General features: G+C 42.4%; 2 protein-coding genes across 2 annotated transcripts; both read left to right on the forward strand.

The window, feature by feature from the left end:
* Nucleotides 1–888: 888 nt before the first annotated feature.
* On the forward strand, nt 889–8517 carry LOC145401319 (protein unc-93 homolog A-like). Its single transcript, XM_080273645.1, has 10 exons — nt 889–958; nt 1838–1976; nt 2253–2496; nt 2794–2917; nt 3511–3727; nt 4649–4829; nt 5324–5591; nt 6374–6638; nt 8123–8179; nt 8391–8517. The coding sequence occupies exons 1-10, from the start codon at nt 889–891 to the stop codon at nt 8515–8517; spliced, it is 1692 nt and encodes a 563-aa protein (XP_080129771.1).
* Nucleotides 8144–19165, forward strand: LOC145401376 (protein unc-93 homolog A-like). Its single transcript, XM_080273707.1, has 9 exons — nt 8144–8179; nt 13882–13962; nt 14405–14549; nt 14791–15034; nt 15368–15491; nt 16599–16818; nt 17169–17331; nt 17687–17954; nt 18617–19165. The coding sequence occupies exons 2-9, from the start codon at nt 13911–13913 to the stop codon at nt 19003–19005; spliced, it is 1605 nt and encodes a 534-aa protein (XP_080129833.1). The 5' UTR covers nt 8144–8179; nt 13882–13910; the 3' UTR covers nt 19006–19165.
* Nucleotides 19166–19601: the final 436 nt, after the last annotated feature.

Below are 19601 nucleotides of genomic sequence, written 5' to 3' on the forward strand. Positions count from 1 at the left end.
TGGTGAGAAACCAAACTGATGTGCGCCAATGAAAGTGAGAGGAACTGGATGTTTTTTTTTTTCTCTCTCTCTCTCTCACACACACACACACACACACACACACACACACACACACACACACACACTACTTCTTGGGGCCTTCTAGGTAGCATAGGAGGCTTCGTAACACCCCTTCCATGGCGGTTCATTCTATCCATTACAATTCAGTATCCCGATTCATGTCTTTGATGTAAACCATGTCGACATAAAAACTAAACAAATCGCTTACAAAGAGAATATTTATGTGTGGGACGCAAAATAAATCGCTAAGAAAGAGGTGTTAAGAAGCCTCCAAGCCACCTTCGATTCAGGACCATACTCTTACGGCCTCTCTCTGCTTGTTAGCCTCTTTAGCAATCTCGGTACGCATGTTAGAGAGAGAGAGAGAGAGAGAGAGAGAGAGAGAGAGAGAGAGAGAGAGAGAGAGAGAGAGAGAGAGAGAATACTAGCATACCATTTTCTCCTTAAGGTTGTGTCTTTGATAGAATTACTAGAAAGAAATACAGTATATGAAAAAACTGATGATAATTGGAACTGATGTAAAAATTTTCCTCTAATCTCGTCTGCCTGTCCGCAAGGAAAAAAAAAAATAAGTAAACAAAAAATTAGGTCACACAGCCAGACCAGTGAAAGTGACGCCTCTCCTCTGCTTCCTCACAACAGCCAGTCCCTATTTACTCCTTTCGATAAGTAGGGTCCCGAGGTTAGGCTGTCGAAGTCCAGTGCATTTAAGGGTAGATGACCAGCCAGACTGCACATACAGTACGTGAAATAGAAGCACAATGAAAATCAGCTGTAAATAAAGAGTAGAACATCATTTTTCCCTTTCCTTCAGATTGATAAAGCAACATGGACAAAATGGAAACAGCTGAGGCCCATAGCAGTCCCGCCACCGAAGGGGACGTATCGCTCCATCAAGGTAAGCAAAGGCAGTTGAAGTTCAAAGACACGAACGGATATTGGTCAGATGAAATGTTTGTCGTGTGAGGTAATACAATAAATAACACCTATGCTTCGTTCATTTTAACTAGGAGGAGATTTTCGTCCTTCTGCAGCTTATTTCCTTTAGAACACTGGCAGAATCAGACAGTAATATGGCTTAACATCCTTCCCAGAGCACTTCGCAACTAGCACCATTGCCTACCCTTAATATATTGCTATAGTTCAGCATTCAAGCTAGAGAGATAGCAATTTTACACCTAGTTAAAGTGAACAGAGTATAGAACAGATGAATAAACGCCCTCATTCCGATTACAGTTTCTATTTCCTTCACACTTTTAGATTTATTTGAAAGATAGACACTAATTTGTGAAAGGGTTAATGGAGGCTTTTTAAAAATCGTTACAAAGCTTAATAAAATACCTGGATGTAACTATAATATTAAAAACGTCACCGTACTGAAAGGGTAAATTAGGACAGAGATACGCTGGAACAAAGAAATTTTGCGCTAGAACTTTCTGTATCGTCTGAAATATATTTTACACTTCTGTCATTAATGTTTGGTGACGGTGAGGGACGCCTTCACGTGGTAGCACCGATGTAACTAGGCGGCTCCACTGCCTGGTTATACAATCGTCCCTTAACTCCCTCTGTCCCACGGAAGTAGGATGATGGGTTGTGGGAGGGGGACAGCTTCAGCCTGCAGTCCACTGGGTTCACGTTTCAAATGAACTTGGGGCTACAGCAACAACAATTACTACTGCTGCTGCTGCTGCTACTACTACTACTACTACTGCTGCCACTATTGCTACTACATTATTGATATTTATGGACTGTACCCTCTTTCTATCACTCCAAGCTTCCAGCGGGAAACCTCCCGCAAAGGACGAGAGGAGGGAACAGCGTCTGATCTTGAAAAATGTTTTCCTCATCTGCATATCCTTCCTGTTCCTGTTCACCGGTGTTTCCATATCCCTCCTTCAGTCCTCCATCCACAAGTAAGGTTTTAACTATCGCCCAGGGATAGAGACATATGTTGGTTGGTGACTTCACTCTTTTCCTGTCCTTTCTTTTTTTCATTATAGGGAAGTGGACCGACGCTATAAAAAGGACTAGAAGCCAAGCAAAATTAAAGTAAAAACGAGTATTGTCTAGGAGAATGTTTAGAACTAAAACAGAGACCTGGCATATACAGTAGAATCAATAGTTGGGTGTGGCGGGAGAATGTATAGGTACTTCCCTTTCCGGTCACACGGTGCATCAAATGTTGGCAGAGTTAAGGGTACGGCAGCACTGTCGACCCTCTATGCGGCACTGGTGGTGTCGTGCGCCTTCCTCCCCACGTGGATGATCAAGAAGTTCAAGGCCAAGTGGACGCTGTGCTTCTCTATGCTGTGCTACTCCACCTATATCGCCGCCCAGTTCTACCCGCGGGTGTGGACGCTTGTGCCCACCTCCATTATCCTTGGGTTGGGCGCCGCCCCCATGTGGTCAGCAAAGTGTACCTACCTCACACAGGTAACACAGTGTGCCTACCTCATGGTATACCTACCTCACACATGGTCGCTATAAGTGTGCCTAACTGCAAAAATGTTTCTATAGATGTTTAACTTTTTTACATTCATCTCATATAACATCAGTCTCTAGCTATCAACATGAACCACAAGAGGGTTCATACATTAATTCATACTCATTTATGTCAAAGACAAATGTAGGTTTAGGCAAGCTAGGTAACTTCACATATTACTATTATCTTTACACCTTTTGTTTTATGGGATGTGTCTGGTAATGTAAACATCCCTCTCTGTGGCGCAGATAGGCAACAGGTACGCGGCCATCGTGGGAGAGAATGCGGAGGTGGTCATTGTACGCTTCTTCGGTATCTTCTTCCTCTTCTTCCAGACCTGCGGGGTTATCGGTAACTCCATTTCTTCACTGGGTAAGAAATTTGACTTAGACTATATGACTGAGAAAAAAAACCTAAAGCTCCATAACAAGAATACAGGTACAGTACAATTTGTCCTACAAGTAAAACATTTTCGGATTTTTTTCCCTTGTCATAACAGCAGTGTGCATACTTAAGAGTGCCTTAACCTAGCCTTGGTCGTTTACATTCAGGGAGGGGTTATTAAGAGATTGGCTGTTATATGGCGCCAGTAATCCTAATCTGGAACATATGATGCATATGCCACTTCAGTGCATGGTCCTATTTGTACATACAGTGCATCTCTGAAAAGGCATACGGGGAACATGAGCATGAGGGTTTAGCCTTCCATATATAATAATCTCAGTACCTTCTCCTCCTCTTGTGGGGTGTAATCGGAAGCATACTGAGCCACAAGCAACAAATACCGTGTTCGATTCCCGGGCCGAGCATTAAGACCTCTGAGCAAGGGGTCTTCGCCCTAGTGTCCTGCATTCGTATATTGACGCTTTAGTATCATATTTTGAGGGAATGTTTGTCGATTGCCATCCTTGTTAATTTCGTCTCCTCTTTTCTGACCCCACCTTTTGAACCCCTCTCCCCCCCAGTGCTGTCCCAAGGTGTAGAGGACAGGACAGCTGACGAGGACGAGCTAATGCAGTGTGGGATCAACTTCTGCACCGCCGACCACACCTCCTCATCCACCAATGTCACCAACCTGGCCAAACCTCCCATGTACAAGATCTACACCATTGCAACCATCTACCTCGTCCTGGCACTGCTGGCGTCGGTCATCGTTGCTCTCTTCGTTGATCCGCTGGCAAGGTGAGGACTCTGACGGTAAGGGAAGCCAGGCGAGAATCACACAGAAATAAATATATAAAGGAAGGGAAGAAGCATAAGCATTATCTATCCTCTGACCATATTTTTACGGATATACAAACAATGTTACACACTAAAGGTTACAACATTGTGTGCTCGCTTTAAAATAATTTGTATTATTATTTGTGGCTGGTGCTGGAGAGGGGCGTCTTCACGTGGTGGCATCGATATAACCAAGCGGCTCCTGCGCCCAGTTATACAAACGTCCCTCAACTCTCTCCTTACCCCCGCCCAAAGGAGGATGGTGGACTACTGGAACTGGCAACTTTCTTCTGCACGGGCCACATTTTAAATGAACCTGGGGCTACAACTACCACAACTCTCATTCGTATCTTAAAATGGTAATATTAACACAGCAAATACAAACAACATTTATATCTGAAAAAATAGGTCTGGGAATGATCACCCTGGCTCCTCTCAGCTCACAAGAGGTTGGTAGGCCTGAGTGGGAAACATCCAGCATAAGTGAATGGTGCCAAATAGGAAAATAAGTGGAATGTTTATACGCTCCAACTATTCATTACGTGTGTCATAACTTTTACCTAGGCTAGGAAATGTCAGTTCCGATTTCAGTATTATGCAAATGTGAAACTTATTATTTGGGTTACACATTTATCTAAGATGCATAATATTTTCTTCTTAACTACAACAACAACAACAACAACAACAACAACAATAATAATAATAATAATAATAATAATAATAATAATAATAATAATAATATTTATCATCATCATCATCATCATCACCATCATCGTTATTACCACTTATAAAATAATTTCCACCGTCCAAGTCGAAAGCAAAAATCCCTGTCATTGTCCTAGCATCCATGTGACAATTCTACTCGTAGTGCTCCTTCCTCAGGTTCGTAGAGGACGAGGACGCAGCCAGCAGCAGCAGCAGCAGCAGCAGCAGCAGCAGCAGCGGGTCGAAGCTGTTGGTGGCCTCGTTCAGTATGATGCGCCACCCCTACCAGCTGCTGATCATCCCCCTCACCATGTGGTCAGGGCTCGAGCAGGCCTTCCTTGGCGCTGACTTTACCGCCGTGAGTTTGTATGTTACTAAGTGCCATGAGTGGGTAGGATACATCACACATATTGGAGTAGGACAAGTCAATGCAAGCTAAAAGAAGAATGAGGAGTGTGGAACTGGTGGGTAGGATGCGTGATCGAGAAGGTTGGTTAAGTGAACACAAAAAAATGAGGGGGATGGGGAATAGTAGGTAGGACATGTACAGTGGAAGACACGTAATGGAGATCAGATGATGAGAGACATAGAATGAATTCATGTCACTATCTTGGCTTTTGAAGAGAAAACTCCTTTTTACTCTTCCAGCGATTATGGATGAGATCGAATTTTTACTGACACCGACAGTCATGGTAAAAATATTATAGGCAGGGTTATGTTTCGTGTGATATGGGCGTGCACTAGGTTAGCTACGTACTGATATTATTGGTAGGATGATGTTGTGTAGTCATGGTCAAAAAATGATCGACATGGTTAATACTTTCAAACTAGTCTTTGTAAACATCTTGGCAGGGTTACGTTGCGTGTGGTATGGGCGTGCACTGGGTCGGCTACGTCTTGATTGCAGATAACGCCGTGGACGCCATCTTCTCCATCTCCTTCACTCCGCTGGTGAAGAAGTTTGGCCGCGTCTTGGTTTTCACGTTCGCCGCCATCATCAACCTGTGTCTCATCACGGCACTCAGGTACTGGATGCCTCACCCCGACGACCGCCCTGTGTTCTTCATTGTGGCCGCGATGTGGGGCATGGCCGACGCTGCGTGGCAGACGCAGATCAATGGTAAGGACTAATAATGATCTGTATTCTCGTACGGATGTAAGAGAGGGACACTTCACATAGTGGTACTGATATGACCGGGCACCAAAACCGTTCAGTCATGTAAACGTCCTTCAGTCCCCCCCTGTATCCCCCGAAAGGAGGATGGTGGACTGCACAAGAAGGGCAACTTTAACCTTCAGTCCACCAGGTTCAAGTTTCAGAAATGCCTCGAGCCATGACAACATGGTCTGTAAGACCATTCACGTTGGCTGAGAAAGAGGCGATATGAAATCTCTACCTCTTAGAATAGGATTCTCTGCTGCATGAATAACCTACACCATGTCCACTTTAGCTTGACTTAAAATTGCCCTCTCTTCATCGTGAATGCTGGGCTTTAACAAGAGATGAACACTACTGATGTAGAGGAAGTGGTGTGGAAACGACGTAGTGCCGTTGCATTGCCTTATTCCGCAACTGAGCTCAGGGAAACAGTTTGCAAAATGACAAAAATATCCGTTGTCTTAAGATGGATGAACTGTCAGTGCGCAGTGCATAAAAATTCTTCCTATTAAAAATGAGATCCATAAATCTGATGACACATGTAGGAATCGTGCCATCTGTTCTCTACATAAATATACTTTTTAGCACCTCACTCAAATAGTTCGTATGGCAGCTTTCTTCCTATGCTATCTTCATCTTCTACTCAGAATTATATGTGTCATAATGCTTATAAAAAACACCCACGAAGGGACCATTAAGTCTTCTACTGCTTGCTTCCCATTTCTACTCCACTGCATTTCCAGCTCTGTACGGTGTCATCTTCCCCGGGGACTCGGAGGCGGCCTTCAGCAACTACCGCCTGTGGGAGAGTCTTGGCTTCATCATCGCCTACGTCATGAGTTCCATCTCCTGCATGGGGCTTAAACTCAACACTCTGGTGGCCTTCCTCGTCATCGGAATGGTCGGCTACTACGCTGTTGAGATCCTTGAAAGTCGGGGCGGCCTGAGGAAGGACGAGGACGGGAAAACTGTGCCCATCGACAGGCTCTTTGCAGAAAAACTTAAGGGGTTAAGTTCTGTCAGGGGGAAATAGCTCTGATGACTAGATAAGTGGAAATAAGCATCTGGCACTTCTATCCACGACCACAGATATTACGAGTACTTTCCATTGCAGATGAAAATTTGTGCACTTTGCAGTCCGTGGCCAGATATGCAGTTTACCTTCTGCTTAGTGTTGCACATACCCTAAGACGTTCGTGCAACTGAGTGACATATGGTATAGTAACTAAAGTATCGTATGGTTACTTGAATATATTTGGCAACCAAATTGTGATGATCGAGGTGCCGTGTGGTGATGAAAAGTATCAAGTGATGCTTAATAGATAAAAACGTGTGGTCTGTAGTCACTACATGACTATTGTGATACCAACTCTGACATATGGAAGTGAAGCTTGGACCTTGTTGGAGGGACAGAAGTCAAGAGTGAGAGCAGTGGAAATGAGTTGTTTGAGAGGAGCATGTGGAGTCACATGGAGAGACACTGACAAATAAGGAAGTGAAGGAGCGTTGTGGTGTGGATGAGGATGTGATAGGAAGCGTCAGGAGAAACACACTGAGGTGGTTTGGCCTTGTGGAGAGGATGGAGAGTGAGAGACTAACGAGGAGAGTGTATGTGAGTGAGGTGGAAGGGGGGAGAGGGAGGGGGAGGCCAAGGATGAGATGGAGGGATGGAGTGGAGAGGTATATGAGAGAAGGGTGTGCGAGCTGGAAGCAGGGCAGTGAAATAGGGGGGAGTCAGGGCGACATGGAGGCGATTTGTTTGTGGCCACCCCTTACGGGATTAAGGCGTCTGGCAATAGATAGATAGATAGACAGAGTAGTGTCGTGTGATGACTTAGATGCTACAAGACGATAGTTTAGCCCAGTGACTTGGGTGTCGTGTAGTGACTGAAAATTGTCGTGCATCGACTACAAAAATATTGTGATGCTGATTATAATTGTTGTTGGCAGATACTCTTAGTTATTCCTTCGATTCTTCTCCTTACCCTTCTCCCCCAAGCCTATCCCTCCCACCGCCACCCCAGCCTCTCGTCTCGCTCTATATTTAGTTTCGCACCTCACTCCGACACTCGCACTCGGCCAGCTCATTCATGTGTAGTGGCTATTCTCCCTCTCCTTGTTTACAGGTATGTTTTCGCGCTTCTCTGTCCCACGAACCCTCTCAAACACTTGTGTTAAGCTGTGCCACGTAACGTTGGAGGCGTGGCCTTTTGCATTGGCTGGGACAGTTACCACTTCGTCTGGTGACTATTTCAGAATGTTTTACTTACCAGAAATGTATCATGTGTCTTTTATTTTTTCCAGCAAAATAAATCATACTAGTCCATTACATGTATTATTATTTTCATACAAGGATCTACCGGACTTATTAATACTAGAAACCAACATTTTGGTATGAAAGAGTCTGTGGCAACGTTTCTCTTTGGACGTGGAAGCAGTCACAGGAAATGGGAACTCAGTGCTCTGTAGACTGTGCCGTATTTGGATTTTAGTGTTGTGTTGATGAAAGTGGTGTTCTATAGAGTCTTGAGCAGCCAGATCAACGCACGGTGAGTATAAAATGAAGTTGAGAGGTGTGTGGAGAGGGGTATGGGGCGGGGAAAAATTCTGAGGTAGTTGGAGTATATGCCTGAGTTCTCGGTGTGTTCTCTGCCTTTGAATGCAGACGTGTGCCTGAACACTTGAGCATACTATATAAAAAACGAAGAAGTATAAGTGTGGCTATAGCTGGTCATTATATAACAGCACAAACACCTGCAGAGTAAACGTACTCAAAGTGGTGTCCTACGGCAGTGTGAATATCAACAAACCACGCAACACTTGCCTAGTTGCCGAGCCTAGCTTACAACGTCACCATCTCTGCTCCCAGGTGTTCGAGTGCTGTTGAACCAAAACCTTTAGAAAAATCGTCAAAATATATGATAATTTTGTTAGATTGTCCGCCACGCTATGAAAAAGAGTCCTAAAACATTGTTTCTAAGCTGAAAACATCGTGATTTAATACAAGGTAGCCAAATAGGCAACTCTAGGTCTGCCAGACGAAGAGAGAATCGATTCTTACCGCGTAATTTGACTGGGAATGTATGAAAGCAAGGTGCTTGGGAGGAGAATGAGAGGGAGACCGTGAACGTAGTGGAGAGGTAAGGTTGTGAGAGTATACCTATGACTACGATGAGTTTCTGTGCGCTAAATAAAATCATCTGTCTTATGCCTGAATGAATCACGACGGTTATTAAGCATGACTAAGCCGTTAATCATGATTGTTATAATCAGTTATGGTTTCCCAGATTTCTCTTCAGCATAGTAACATAGTCTGCCGTTAGCCGAACTAAAAGACAAAGTAGGTAGTTCGCATTCGGGGGGTTACGAGAGGGTGGTATGTCTTGGGATGAAGGATAGTTACAAAGATATCAGCGGCTACAATGCCCGTTGCCACCAGTCATTGGATGTGGAGCTAGGCAACAAATAGACAGGTAACTGTTTGCTTTCTTGGTTTCACACACACACACACACACACACACACACACACACACACACACACACACACACACACACACACACACACACACACACACACACACACATATATATATATATATATATATATATATATATATATATATATATATATATATATATATATATACACACACACACACACACATATATATATATATATATATATATATATATATATATATATATATATATATATATATATATATATATATATATATATATATAGCCCGACGCCCTAATCCCGCAAAGGGTGGCCGCAGACAAAACGCCTCCAAGTCATTCTGTCACCCACCATTTGACTCCCTCCCCCCAACTCACCCCCTCCCTCATATACCTCTCAACTCCATCCCTCCACCTCATCCTCGGTCTACCCCTCCCTCTCCCTCCCTCCACCTCACCTACATACACCCTCTTAGTCAGTCTTTCATTCTCCATCCTCTCCACATGTCCAAACCACCTCAGTGTATTTCTCCTAATCTTTTCAACCACATCCACATCTACCCCACAACGTTCCTTCACTTCTTCATTCGTCAACCTGTCCCTCCACGTCACTCCACATGCTCCTCTCAAGTAATTCATTTCCACTGCTCTCACTCTTGACTTGTTCCCTTCTTGCAAGGTCCACGCCTCGCTTCCATACGTCAGGGTAGGGATCACAATACCATCATGCAGTGACTTCTTAACTTCCATACTCACCTCCCTATTTCTCATCACTGCTTTCAGTGTACCAACAACCTTCCTTCCCTGCTGTACCCTTTCATTTACTTCATCCCCCAAAGTTCCATCCTTACTCATCACACTACCCAAGTACTTGAATGCACTCACATTCTCCATATCCTCACCATCCAACCTCACTGCACACTCTGTGACTTCATTCCTCTCAAACACCATAACTTTACTTTTGTTTACATTAACTTTCAGCTTCCTCCTCCTACACACTGTCCCAAATTCATTCACCAAACCTTGCAACTCCCATTCATCTTCACTCAACAATACTGTATCATCAGCAAACAGCAACACCGGAAGCTTCCAAATCTCACCCTCATTCATTAGGGCCACCCCCACATCCACTGCCCTACCTTGAACCTCCTTTACAACCCCATCCATATATATATTAAACAGCCATGGAGACATTACACACCCCTGTTTCAGTCCCACATTGAGATCAAAGAACTCACTCAGCTCACCATCCACTCGCACCGTAGCCCTAGCTCCCTCATACATACTCTTCACAGCACTCAACAATTTCCCCTCCACTCCATATATTCTTAATACCTTCCACATACCTTGCCTATCTATTCTGTCATAAGCTTTCTCCAAGTCCATGAAGGCAGCATACACTTTCCTTCCCTTCTAGATACTTCTCCACTAAACATCTTAGAACAAATATCTGGTCTACACACCCTTTTCCCTTCCTAAATCCCCCTTGTTCTTCTCCAACTAGCTCCTCTGTCATATGCCTAACCCTATCAATGAGTATTCTACCATATATTTTACCAGTCACACTAAGAAGGCAAATACCCCTATGGTTACCACATACTTCTCTCTCCCCTTTTCCTTTGTATAAAGGAACAATTATACCTGATTTCCAGTCCTCTGGAACCCTTCCCTCTTCCCAAGCCAATCTACACAACTTCCATATCCACTCCACAACAATCTCACCCCCATACCTAAGCATTTCACCACACACTCCATCAATTCCTGGGGCCTTTCCCAGCTTAATCTTCTTCATCGCTTCCACTACTTCCGACCTACTGATCTCTTCCTCCCTCCTCTCATCTCTTCTTCTCCCAGCCATTCCCCAACCACTTATACTCACACTGCTCTCACTCTCTACATTCAACAAATCCTCAAAGTGCTCCTTCCGTCTCCTCACTTTCTCTTCTCCACCAACAATCTATTATTCCTATCTTTCACTCCCCTACTATTTCCCCTTTCACACTGCCTTACTTTCTTTACCTCCTTCCAAAACAATTTCTTACTCTCCCTCCATTTCACACTCAGATTCCTCCCAAACTCTTCATCCACTTTCTTCTTACTCTCCTTCACCAGTCTCTTAACCTCCCTTCTCCTGCTCACATATACCTCTCTCTTCTCTCTCTCATCTTCTCCCCTACCTCTACTCGCCAACCATTCACCATATGCCTTCTTCTTTTGTTCCACAGCTCGTTTCACCTCATCATTCCACCATGCTGTCCCTTGCACACCCTTGCATCTCCTCCTCACTCCACAAACCGCCTCACACGCTGCGCTTATCTCTTCCGTGAATATCTTACATATGTCTTCCACCCCTTCCATCTGCTCTAGCTCTTACCTTCCCAATCTTTCTTCCACTATGCTCTTATACTCTGTCCTTTTCTCACTATCTTGCAATTTCTCCACTCTTCTCACAGGAGCTGCTTCCTCCTGTCTTCCCCTTCGCCTCCTCAACCACTTTCTTTGCAGCTCTACCTTGGCCATCACTAAGTGATGATCCGAGACTCCATTCCCCCACCCTCTCCACACCCTTGCATCCAACACTTGTCTTCTCATTCGCTCATCCACACACACGTAGTCTATCATTGCCTTTCGTTCAACAAGTTCGCCATCCATCCTCCTCATTACTCTCCATGTATACCGGTGGATCATCTTATGACGAAAGTAGGTGTTGGCTATTGCCAACCCCTTACCAGCACAGATGTCCACCAAAGCACTACCATTCCCATCTACTTCAGTTGGCACACCCCACTGACCAACCACTCCATATATATATATATATATATATATATATATATATATATATATATATATATATATATATATATAGTTTATTTTCACTTGGTTGAACGTGGGAGAGAAGTTTAGAAGCTAAACGTGAAATGTGAAATATATTACAAGTCTTTAACCACTGAAATAGAATTACAGTTTGCTTCCTGGTCTCATATATTTAATAACCAATTAAGACCACACCTGGTACACAAATTTTTAGCTAATATGTGTAATCACCACAGTTAAATGCTCATTTACGACACATCCTCCTGCCTTTACTATACTATACGTGGCTCTGGTTACATGCATAACCCTCTCATGGTCGGGATTGCTCTACTGTTCTTATTAAGCTAACATCAGACGATTTCCTTCAGATGAGAGTGAGTCATAGGAGCCTGGGTACTAATTCTGGTACCATTAACCCTTCTATGGTCGGGGCAGCTCTAGTATTCCATTGCAACTGTCAGACGATTTTATTTGTAGTGGATCCTTGAAGTCTTAGTGTCAGTGTTGGTACCATCATCCGTGTCATGGTGTGGAAAACTCTGGTAATCTATTCCAGCAACAGACGGATTTAGTCAATGTAGAGTTCTAGGTTCCCGCGTTTTTAACCAATAAACACATGTTTCTGTATTAGACGCACTCTTGGATGAATATAACATAAGATCATATTATTTACCTACCGATATTTAGATATTTTCAAGATAGATTCCCAAAAAGAGGGCAAAGGATTTGGGGCTTGTGGTTAAGGTGGGCCGTATGTATAACCTATTATAGCTTCAAGTTGGGTGTAGGATAATTTGTTTACTTTTATCTTTAACACAGCTACGAAACATGTGTCCGTCAAGTTATAAGTGAATATTAAGGTGGAAAAAATATGAAAAATTAAATAGTATATGATAATAGTTATGCAGACTCGTTTATCTTGTAAAATTTTATCCTGTAAATATTAGGCGGAAGAACACAAAGCAGAAAATCAATGGTAATAGTTACCTGATACAGACACACAGTGAAAAAAAAAAAAGTTTGAATCTTTATAAATACGATCCCTGGAGTTCTAAGACCGCTCGCAGAGCCCTTTCCGTTCGATAACGTAATTTTATATTATTTCTGGCGGCTGAGCCAATTTTTATGCAATTAAGTGAATGTGCGTGTGTGTGTGTGTGTGTGTGTGTGTGTGTGTGTGTGTGTGTGTGTGTACAGAATCGAAGCCAGTGTATCGATATCGCAAAGTAATTCATAATATACAATCATGTGTAACAGGCAGCCTTGTATTAGTTGAGATATGGAGCAGAATTACATAGAACAGCAGTAAGAAAAAGATATAAGAAAAAATTGCCCAAAAGGATATATATATATATATATATATATATATATATATATATATATATATATATATATATATATATATATATATATATATACAGAGTTTCCAGTTCATATAAATTTGCATATAACTTGCCATTCATCAAAGCATGTGGTAATGAGGGGTGAATTAAGTGTGCTAAACGGCTATACAAAAGCATAACTGCAAGAGAATATGCCTTCACCGAGAACTTCAAATGCAACTTCGAGATTATAAACTACTCAGTAATATCCTTACTTGATAAACAATGAGTGATCGATCAAAATAATTATTTTCCCCCAAATGAGAACAAGTCTGAACGATTAAAAAAAAAAAAATGGTAAAAACTGTGAGCAAACTGTTTTTCTTAGAACTGGCAGACTTACAAAAACCTGGTTGCACAGGTCCGTCACAACAAAATTACCAATTCCCATGGAAGATATGACCCTGTTAGCACTGCTGTGATTGGACAGAATCCTTATGTACAGTATGTGTTTATCGCTACTGCGAAAAAAATTGTATCAGTTTACTGCATCGAGACAACGAGACCTATATTTTTGTCTAGATAAGCCACACGAAAGATATATAATGCCAGTATGTGAAAGCTAAAAGCATAAATCTTTTCTCTTTTTTCCACAGATTGGAGAACCTAGACTGACAATGCAAACATGGCCCATACTCCGAACATCAACTTCACAGTGGATGATGCCCCACTCCTAGGTGAGGAGCCAGAGTAACAGTTGGATTTTAAAAGGAATATAGTGCTGGAAAACATATGCAATGGGACAGGTTAGACTTTGGGATAGGTGGAACAGGTGAATAGGCTGCTGATCAGGTGAGGTATTGGCATAGATGAGGCACTGGCGTAGATAAGGCACTGGCGTAGGCGGGGGGACACTGGCACAGGTGAGGCACTGAGACATAGGTGAGGCACTGGCTTAGGTGAAGCACTAGGACAAAATGTACACTAAAACTGAAAAACCATTTAATATGTTATGAATATATTTTCTTTTAATCATAATGCTTTCAATTTACTTCAGATTTTCTTGTATATATATATATATATATATATATATATATATATATATATATATATATATATATATATATATATATATATATATATATATATATATATATATATATATATATATATTTTCAGTTCCCACAGCATCCACTGAGACTTCAATAAAAAACAAGAATGAAGAGCGTCGAATCTTCAGGAATATTATCGTCATCTGTATAGCCTTCATGTTCCTCTTCACTGCCTTCAGTTCTGTGTCCATGCTTCAGTCGTCCATCAATAAGTGAGCTCTGACATATTGTTAATGGACAGAACCTTATAACTACATTTCTTTCATCTAATTTGCCTGATTACCCTAACATTCTGTCCATTTAGAATTCTATTGCCAATACTCAGCATGCTTTCCGTATTAGCGAAGTAATGTAAGCTGATACGTCTAATAAATTTAATGAGACAGCAACGAGTTCCAACCTTGTCTCGCTTGCACCAGTTATAGTACAGATGAGTGTGCCCTATATTGACAGAGTGGAGGGCACAACGTCACTCGCCACCCTGTACATGTCTATGGTGTTGTCCGGCATCTTCCTTCCCACCTGGCTGATCAAGAAGTTTAATGCCAAGTGGACGATGTGCTTCTCGATGCTGTGCTACTCCACCTACATCGCTGCCCAGTTCTACCCGCGGGACTGGACGCTGATACCCACCTCTCTAGTCCTGGGTCTTGGGGCAGCTCCCCTGTGGGCTGCTAAGTGCTCCTATTTCACACAGGTAACGCGTGTTCTTCCCTAATGCAGGTACCATTTATTACTACCTCAAACAGGTAACATGTACAGTATTCCTACCCTACACAGGTAACATACTGCCCAACAGGTAAACGTTTCTCAAACAGGTAATTTGGGCTGAATTCTATAGTATAAATACCACATTTAACTGTTTCCACTGTTTTATTGTCAACCTTTCATTTGTTGTGTGTATATAGCCCACTATGTTTTAAATTTATCTTGCTTATTCTACAAAAGATACAACTTTTCATTGAATATACTTAGCTAAATACTGTGTATATACGTCCATTACATTCTATATCATTTTTTTTTCTTACAGATAGCTGGCAGATACGCAGTTCTTGTGGGAGAGACCACTGAAATCATCGTTATACGCTTCTTTGGTACCTTCTTTTTCTTCTTTCATGCCACGAGGGTGTTTGGCTACGTCTTTTCTTCAGTAGGTAAGAGCCTTCTAAGAACATCATCATCATCATCAGAGTTTATATACTTTTCACTAACACGAGAGGTGTGTCTGATTCAGAAATATAAACAGAAATATAAAAAATATGCTAACATTACAAGAGTCTGCAATGAAATGGAATATGCCTCCATGCAATCATGATTCAGTTCTTCTAAATTTCCGGCTCCAACTCACTCCCCTCACGGCCTACATACAAAAATGTGGTTCATAATACCAGCGATACAGAGAGTATTTCAGCGACCTAGCAATGAAGATTTGAAAGATAACTTATGAGTCAAAAATAAATAAATAAACAGGATTAATCCCCGAGCTAAACCTCATCAGATTATATAGCCCTGCTAGGGTTACAGGAGAGCGCTATCCCTCCCAGCACAGCAACCACCGGGCGGGGCGCGAACTCGCAACCTCACGATTACGAGCCCGACACCCTACCACTGAGCAACCGCGCGCCCCAAATTTAAATAAATATATCAATTAATAGATTAAATACTCTTCCTACTTGAACTGGGACCAAGGAACCAAAACTCGAGATCTAACTTGAGCCTTGAAGAAAGTGACTTGTAGACATTTCTACTGCCGATGCAACTCTTTTTGAGACATGTTGATTAAGATCTTTAATGACTGCATCTGGTAGGCGGGAGCAAGAGGGTGGAATGGGCTGGGGTGGTGGTAGGCGGCGGACCATGATGGAGAAAGTATATTCTGGGATTATGGGCATTGTAGGTTGGTTGATTGCTAGCTCATGCATCTGTATTTATATTCACAATATTAGAGCAGATTTGGATGGAAAGAAGTGGGCAGAACAGGCTGGGATGGTGGTGGGTACATTGTGGCTGGCCAGTAAGGGCCAGACGAATGTTCATTTTGAAATTTTCTCCCAAAACAAAAACAACAACAAAAACTCAAGCACACGCCACTCTCTTAAACCTGTCAACTCACGAGGCAAGGGAAAAATGTATTACAGTATACCAATAAAGTTCATTCTTCTTCAGCATAAGCTGCATTCATGTATTTATCTTTTTTTTTTTTAATTCCTTTTGTCCGCCACAAAATGTGACCCTTATCCCTGCCTGCCATGGATCCTCAGTGCTGTCCCCGGGCGTGGAGAAGCATGAGACAAGAATTGAAGAGGCGCTGAAGGTGTGCGGCGTCAACTTCTGCCCCAGCACCCACACCTCCCCGAACACCAATGTCACCAACCTGGCCATGCCGCCCATGTCCAAGATATACACACTGACCGCCACTTACCTCGTGTTGGCCCTTTTGGCTCCTGTCGTTGTTGCTCTCTTCGTTGATCCTCTGTCAAGGTAAGGCAGTGATGGTAAAGGAAGACTTCAGATCCACATAACAATTCATCGGTGTCTCAAGTGATATAGTTAAAATATAGTACGTTATTTGTTAACTGAGAAAATCCATGGAATTAAATGTATATAGCATTATAATGATCAATCTTTTGACTGGGCAGGGTTTCACATTACTGAATATAAAAATCTGGGGCTTAGCAGAATGCAATACCTCAGTTAAAACACCAGTGAAACGGTACACTCGATAGTTATATATCTAACTTGGAATACTTACATCATTCCATCTTGTATTAATGTCATGTAAATTGTTGAAGAGTCATGGATTATTATCTTTGCTGTGCCCCTCTCCTCAGGCTTGGTAAGTACGAGCACACGGATGCGTCCAGGGGTGAGAGCGGGTGGGACATGGTGATGGCCACCTTCAGGATCATGACGCACCCCTACCAGCTGCTCATCTTTCCCCTCGCCTTGTGGTCTGGCATCGAGCAGGGCTTCGTAGGGGCTGACTTCACCGCCGTCAGTATATAAGCTGTGTTCTTGTTGCTATAGGAGGCTTCGTAACACTTCTTCCTTAGCGATTTATTGTGCACAGTGCCCCTCTTGTTTGTTTTTTATATCTTTTGAAATAGATTAGCCTGCATCAAATGTACAAAAGCATCATAAATATTCGCCAAGAAAAAGGGTTTCAGGAAATGTCTTTAGCCAGTGAAAATACTGTATGGCTATACATATCACAGTGCTGGCTGGGCCTAAAATATACACTGCAGTACATTCTTTGTTTGGTAAGAAGACTTGGCATCCAATATATCCGCATAGACTAATAATATTCCTCTAACTTTGTCTTTCCTAGCTTCTGTAATTTCATCGGCAGGCCTATGTAACATGTGGGCTTGGGGTGCACATGGTTGGTATTCTGATGATGGTTGAGGCTGTCTCTAATGGGGTGTGGTCGATAACATTCAGTCCGCTGGTGAAGAGGTTCGGCCGCTTCTCTGTCTTCACCTTCAGTGCTATAGTCAACTACGGCATAATCGTCGTTCAGAGATACTGGATGCCGCGTCCCGATGACATCAATATATTTTATGTGATGGCGTTTCTGTGGGGTGCCATGGACGCCGTATGGCAGACACAGGTCAATGGTATGTAATTTCATATTGCAGAGTTTGTGAATGGAATACTTGGATGAATTACACGCTGATACAAGTAACACAGTCTTAGTATGTGGGTGTTCTTTATCCACTATCCAACTGTTGTGCATAGGTTTTGCTGCAGTGCAGAGTAGTTTTTATATTTATAGTTAATATCAATATGTTATTATTTTTATAAGTAAAATATAATCATTTCTACGTATCAAAGACATTGCTGAAGGTTGACAAACTGTTATATAAAGATTGCAGTGCTGATCAGTCCATGGTTGTTCTAGTTTTCAATATATTATCCCAGTGGGCATAGTTTATAACAAGAGGTATGCAGGACTGGCTACAACATTCATTTTGCATGTTTCACGTCAATCATTGCAAGTGTACTTTGTTCAGATGTATCCTTGTTTTCCAGGTCTGAGATGATGGCAACCTTGATAAAAGAAAATCTCTTTCTATTACAATGTACTACAGACCTTAAAGTTAACGACCACATGTCAGTTGCAGTGTATGGCCCAACTAATTATAACTGAGAGCACTTTATGTCGTGCTTTTAACCCAAGTTTTCCCTTCTTCAGCACTTTATAGCGTGCCTTCAGCCCACTTTTTCCCCTCTTCAGCACTTTACGCCGTGCTTTTAACCCACATTTCCCCCTCAACAGCTCTTTATGGTGTGCTGTTCCCCGAGGAGACCGAGGCTGCCTTCAGCTGTTACCGTGTTGGCCAGAGTCTCGGCTACATCATAACCTTCGTCCTCAGTTCCACCACCTGCATGTGGGTCAAACTCCGCATAATGGAATTTTCTCTTCTCTTCGGCATGGTCTGCTACTACACCTTCGAAGTGACTGAACGTACGGGCGGTCTCAAGAGGGGGAGTGATGGGAAAGTTGAGTCCATCAGCAGACTCATTAAGGACAAACTGATTTTGGTCTCGTACAGTCTGGGGCTCCACTCGGAAAACCGAATATATTTTAGGTACTGTCTTTATCTGTGTACCTTAGCATCTCTGTTGGCAGGTTGCTATGTGTTCGCACAGCTCAATTATTCTTAAGTTTTATAATGCTTCAGATGGAGAAAACAAGAAGGTGGTGGTCCCACTTTTGGCATTCATTTTGGAGCTACTTTGCCACTAGTGCATTCTTAATCCCTTCATTATGATGACTTATGTCTGGATTTGGTTCTTGATATCACCCGACGATTTTGGTCACTTTAGAACAGACCTCAGTACTTTAGTACAGACCTCAAGTAATGAAGGGGTCTATGAAGGATACATCTAACTTATCTGGTCTGAATCGCGAAAATTGAGTAAAATCGTCTTATGGTAACTATAATAGAGCGTAGTATGTCATTAGAGTGAACTGGTTAAAAATGTGCAGTGAGGTGGCAGGCAAAGTAGATCCATGCTAGCTTTTCGGCGGGTGGGGGGAAAGATGATGCCGTCTTCAGCACTAGGTAAAGAACAAAGCAAAATGTTGGCAAAGCAAACCAGCCGTGAAAAATGTCATTAATTGCGTCAGTGTTGATGTGTATGAAATATTTTTCACCCAAGTGACCTTAAAGTTTACATTATTAAATTTTTAGATCTTGGTGGTATTGGATGATAGGAAATCTTTCGGTAACAAGAATTAGAAGATAACCTAGAGGTTA

Source organism: Coenobita brevimanus, chromosome 55, assembly GCF_032717465.1.
Source record: "Coenobita brevimanus isolate Jiangsu-jjx chromosome 55, ASM3271746v2, whole genome shotgun sequence".
Lineage (NCBI taxonomy): Eukaryota > Metazoa > Arthropoda > Malacostraca > Decapoda > Coenobitidae > Coenobita > Coenobita brevimanus.

Excerpts from the sequence above, each read along its gene's own strand:
- LOC145401319 (XM_080273645.1), top strand. The coding sequence starts at position 889 with ATGGACAAAATGGAAACAGCTGAGGCCCATAGCAGTCCCGCCACCGAA. Across the intron at positions 1,977-2,252 it reads CTTCAGTCCTCCATCCACAA|AGTTAAGGGTACGGCAGCAC; the intron begins GTAAGGTTTTAA and ends AAATGTTGGCAG. Across the intron at positions 6,639-8,122 it reads TTTGCAGAAAAACTTAAGGG|TGTTGTGTTGATGAAAGTGG; the intron begins GTTAAGTTCTGT and ends TTTGGATTTTAG.
- LOC145401376 (XM_080273707.1), top strand. The coding sequence starts at position 13,911 with ATGGCCCATACTCCGAACATCAACTTCACAGTGGATGATGCCCCACTC. Across the intron at positions 16,819-17,168 it reads TTCGTTGATCCTCTGTCAAG|GCTTGGTAAGTACGAGCACA; the intron begins GTAAGGCAGTGA and ends CCCTCTCCTCAG. Across the intron at positions 17,332-17,686 it reads TAGGGGCTGACTTCACCGCC|GCCTATGTAACATGTGGGCT; the intron begins GTCAGTATATAA and ends TTTCATCGGCAG.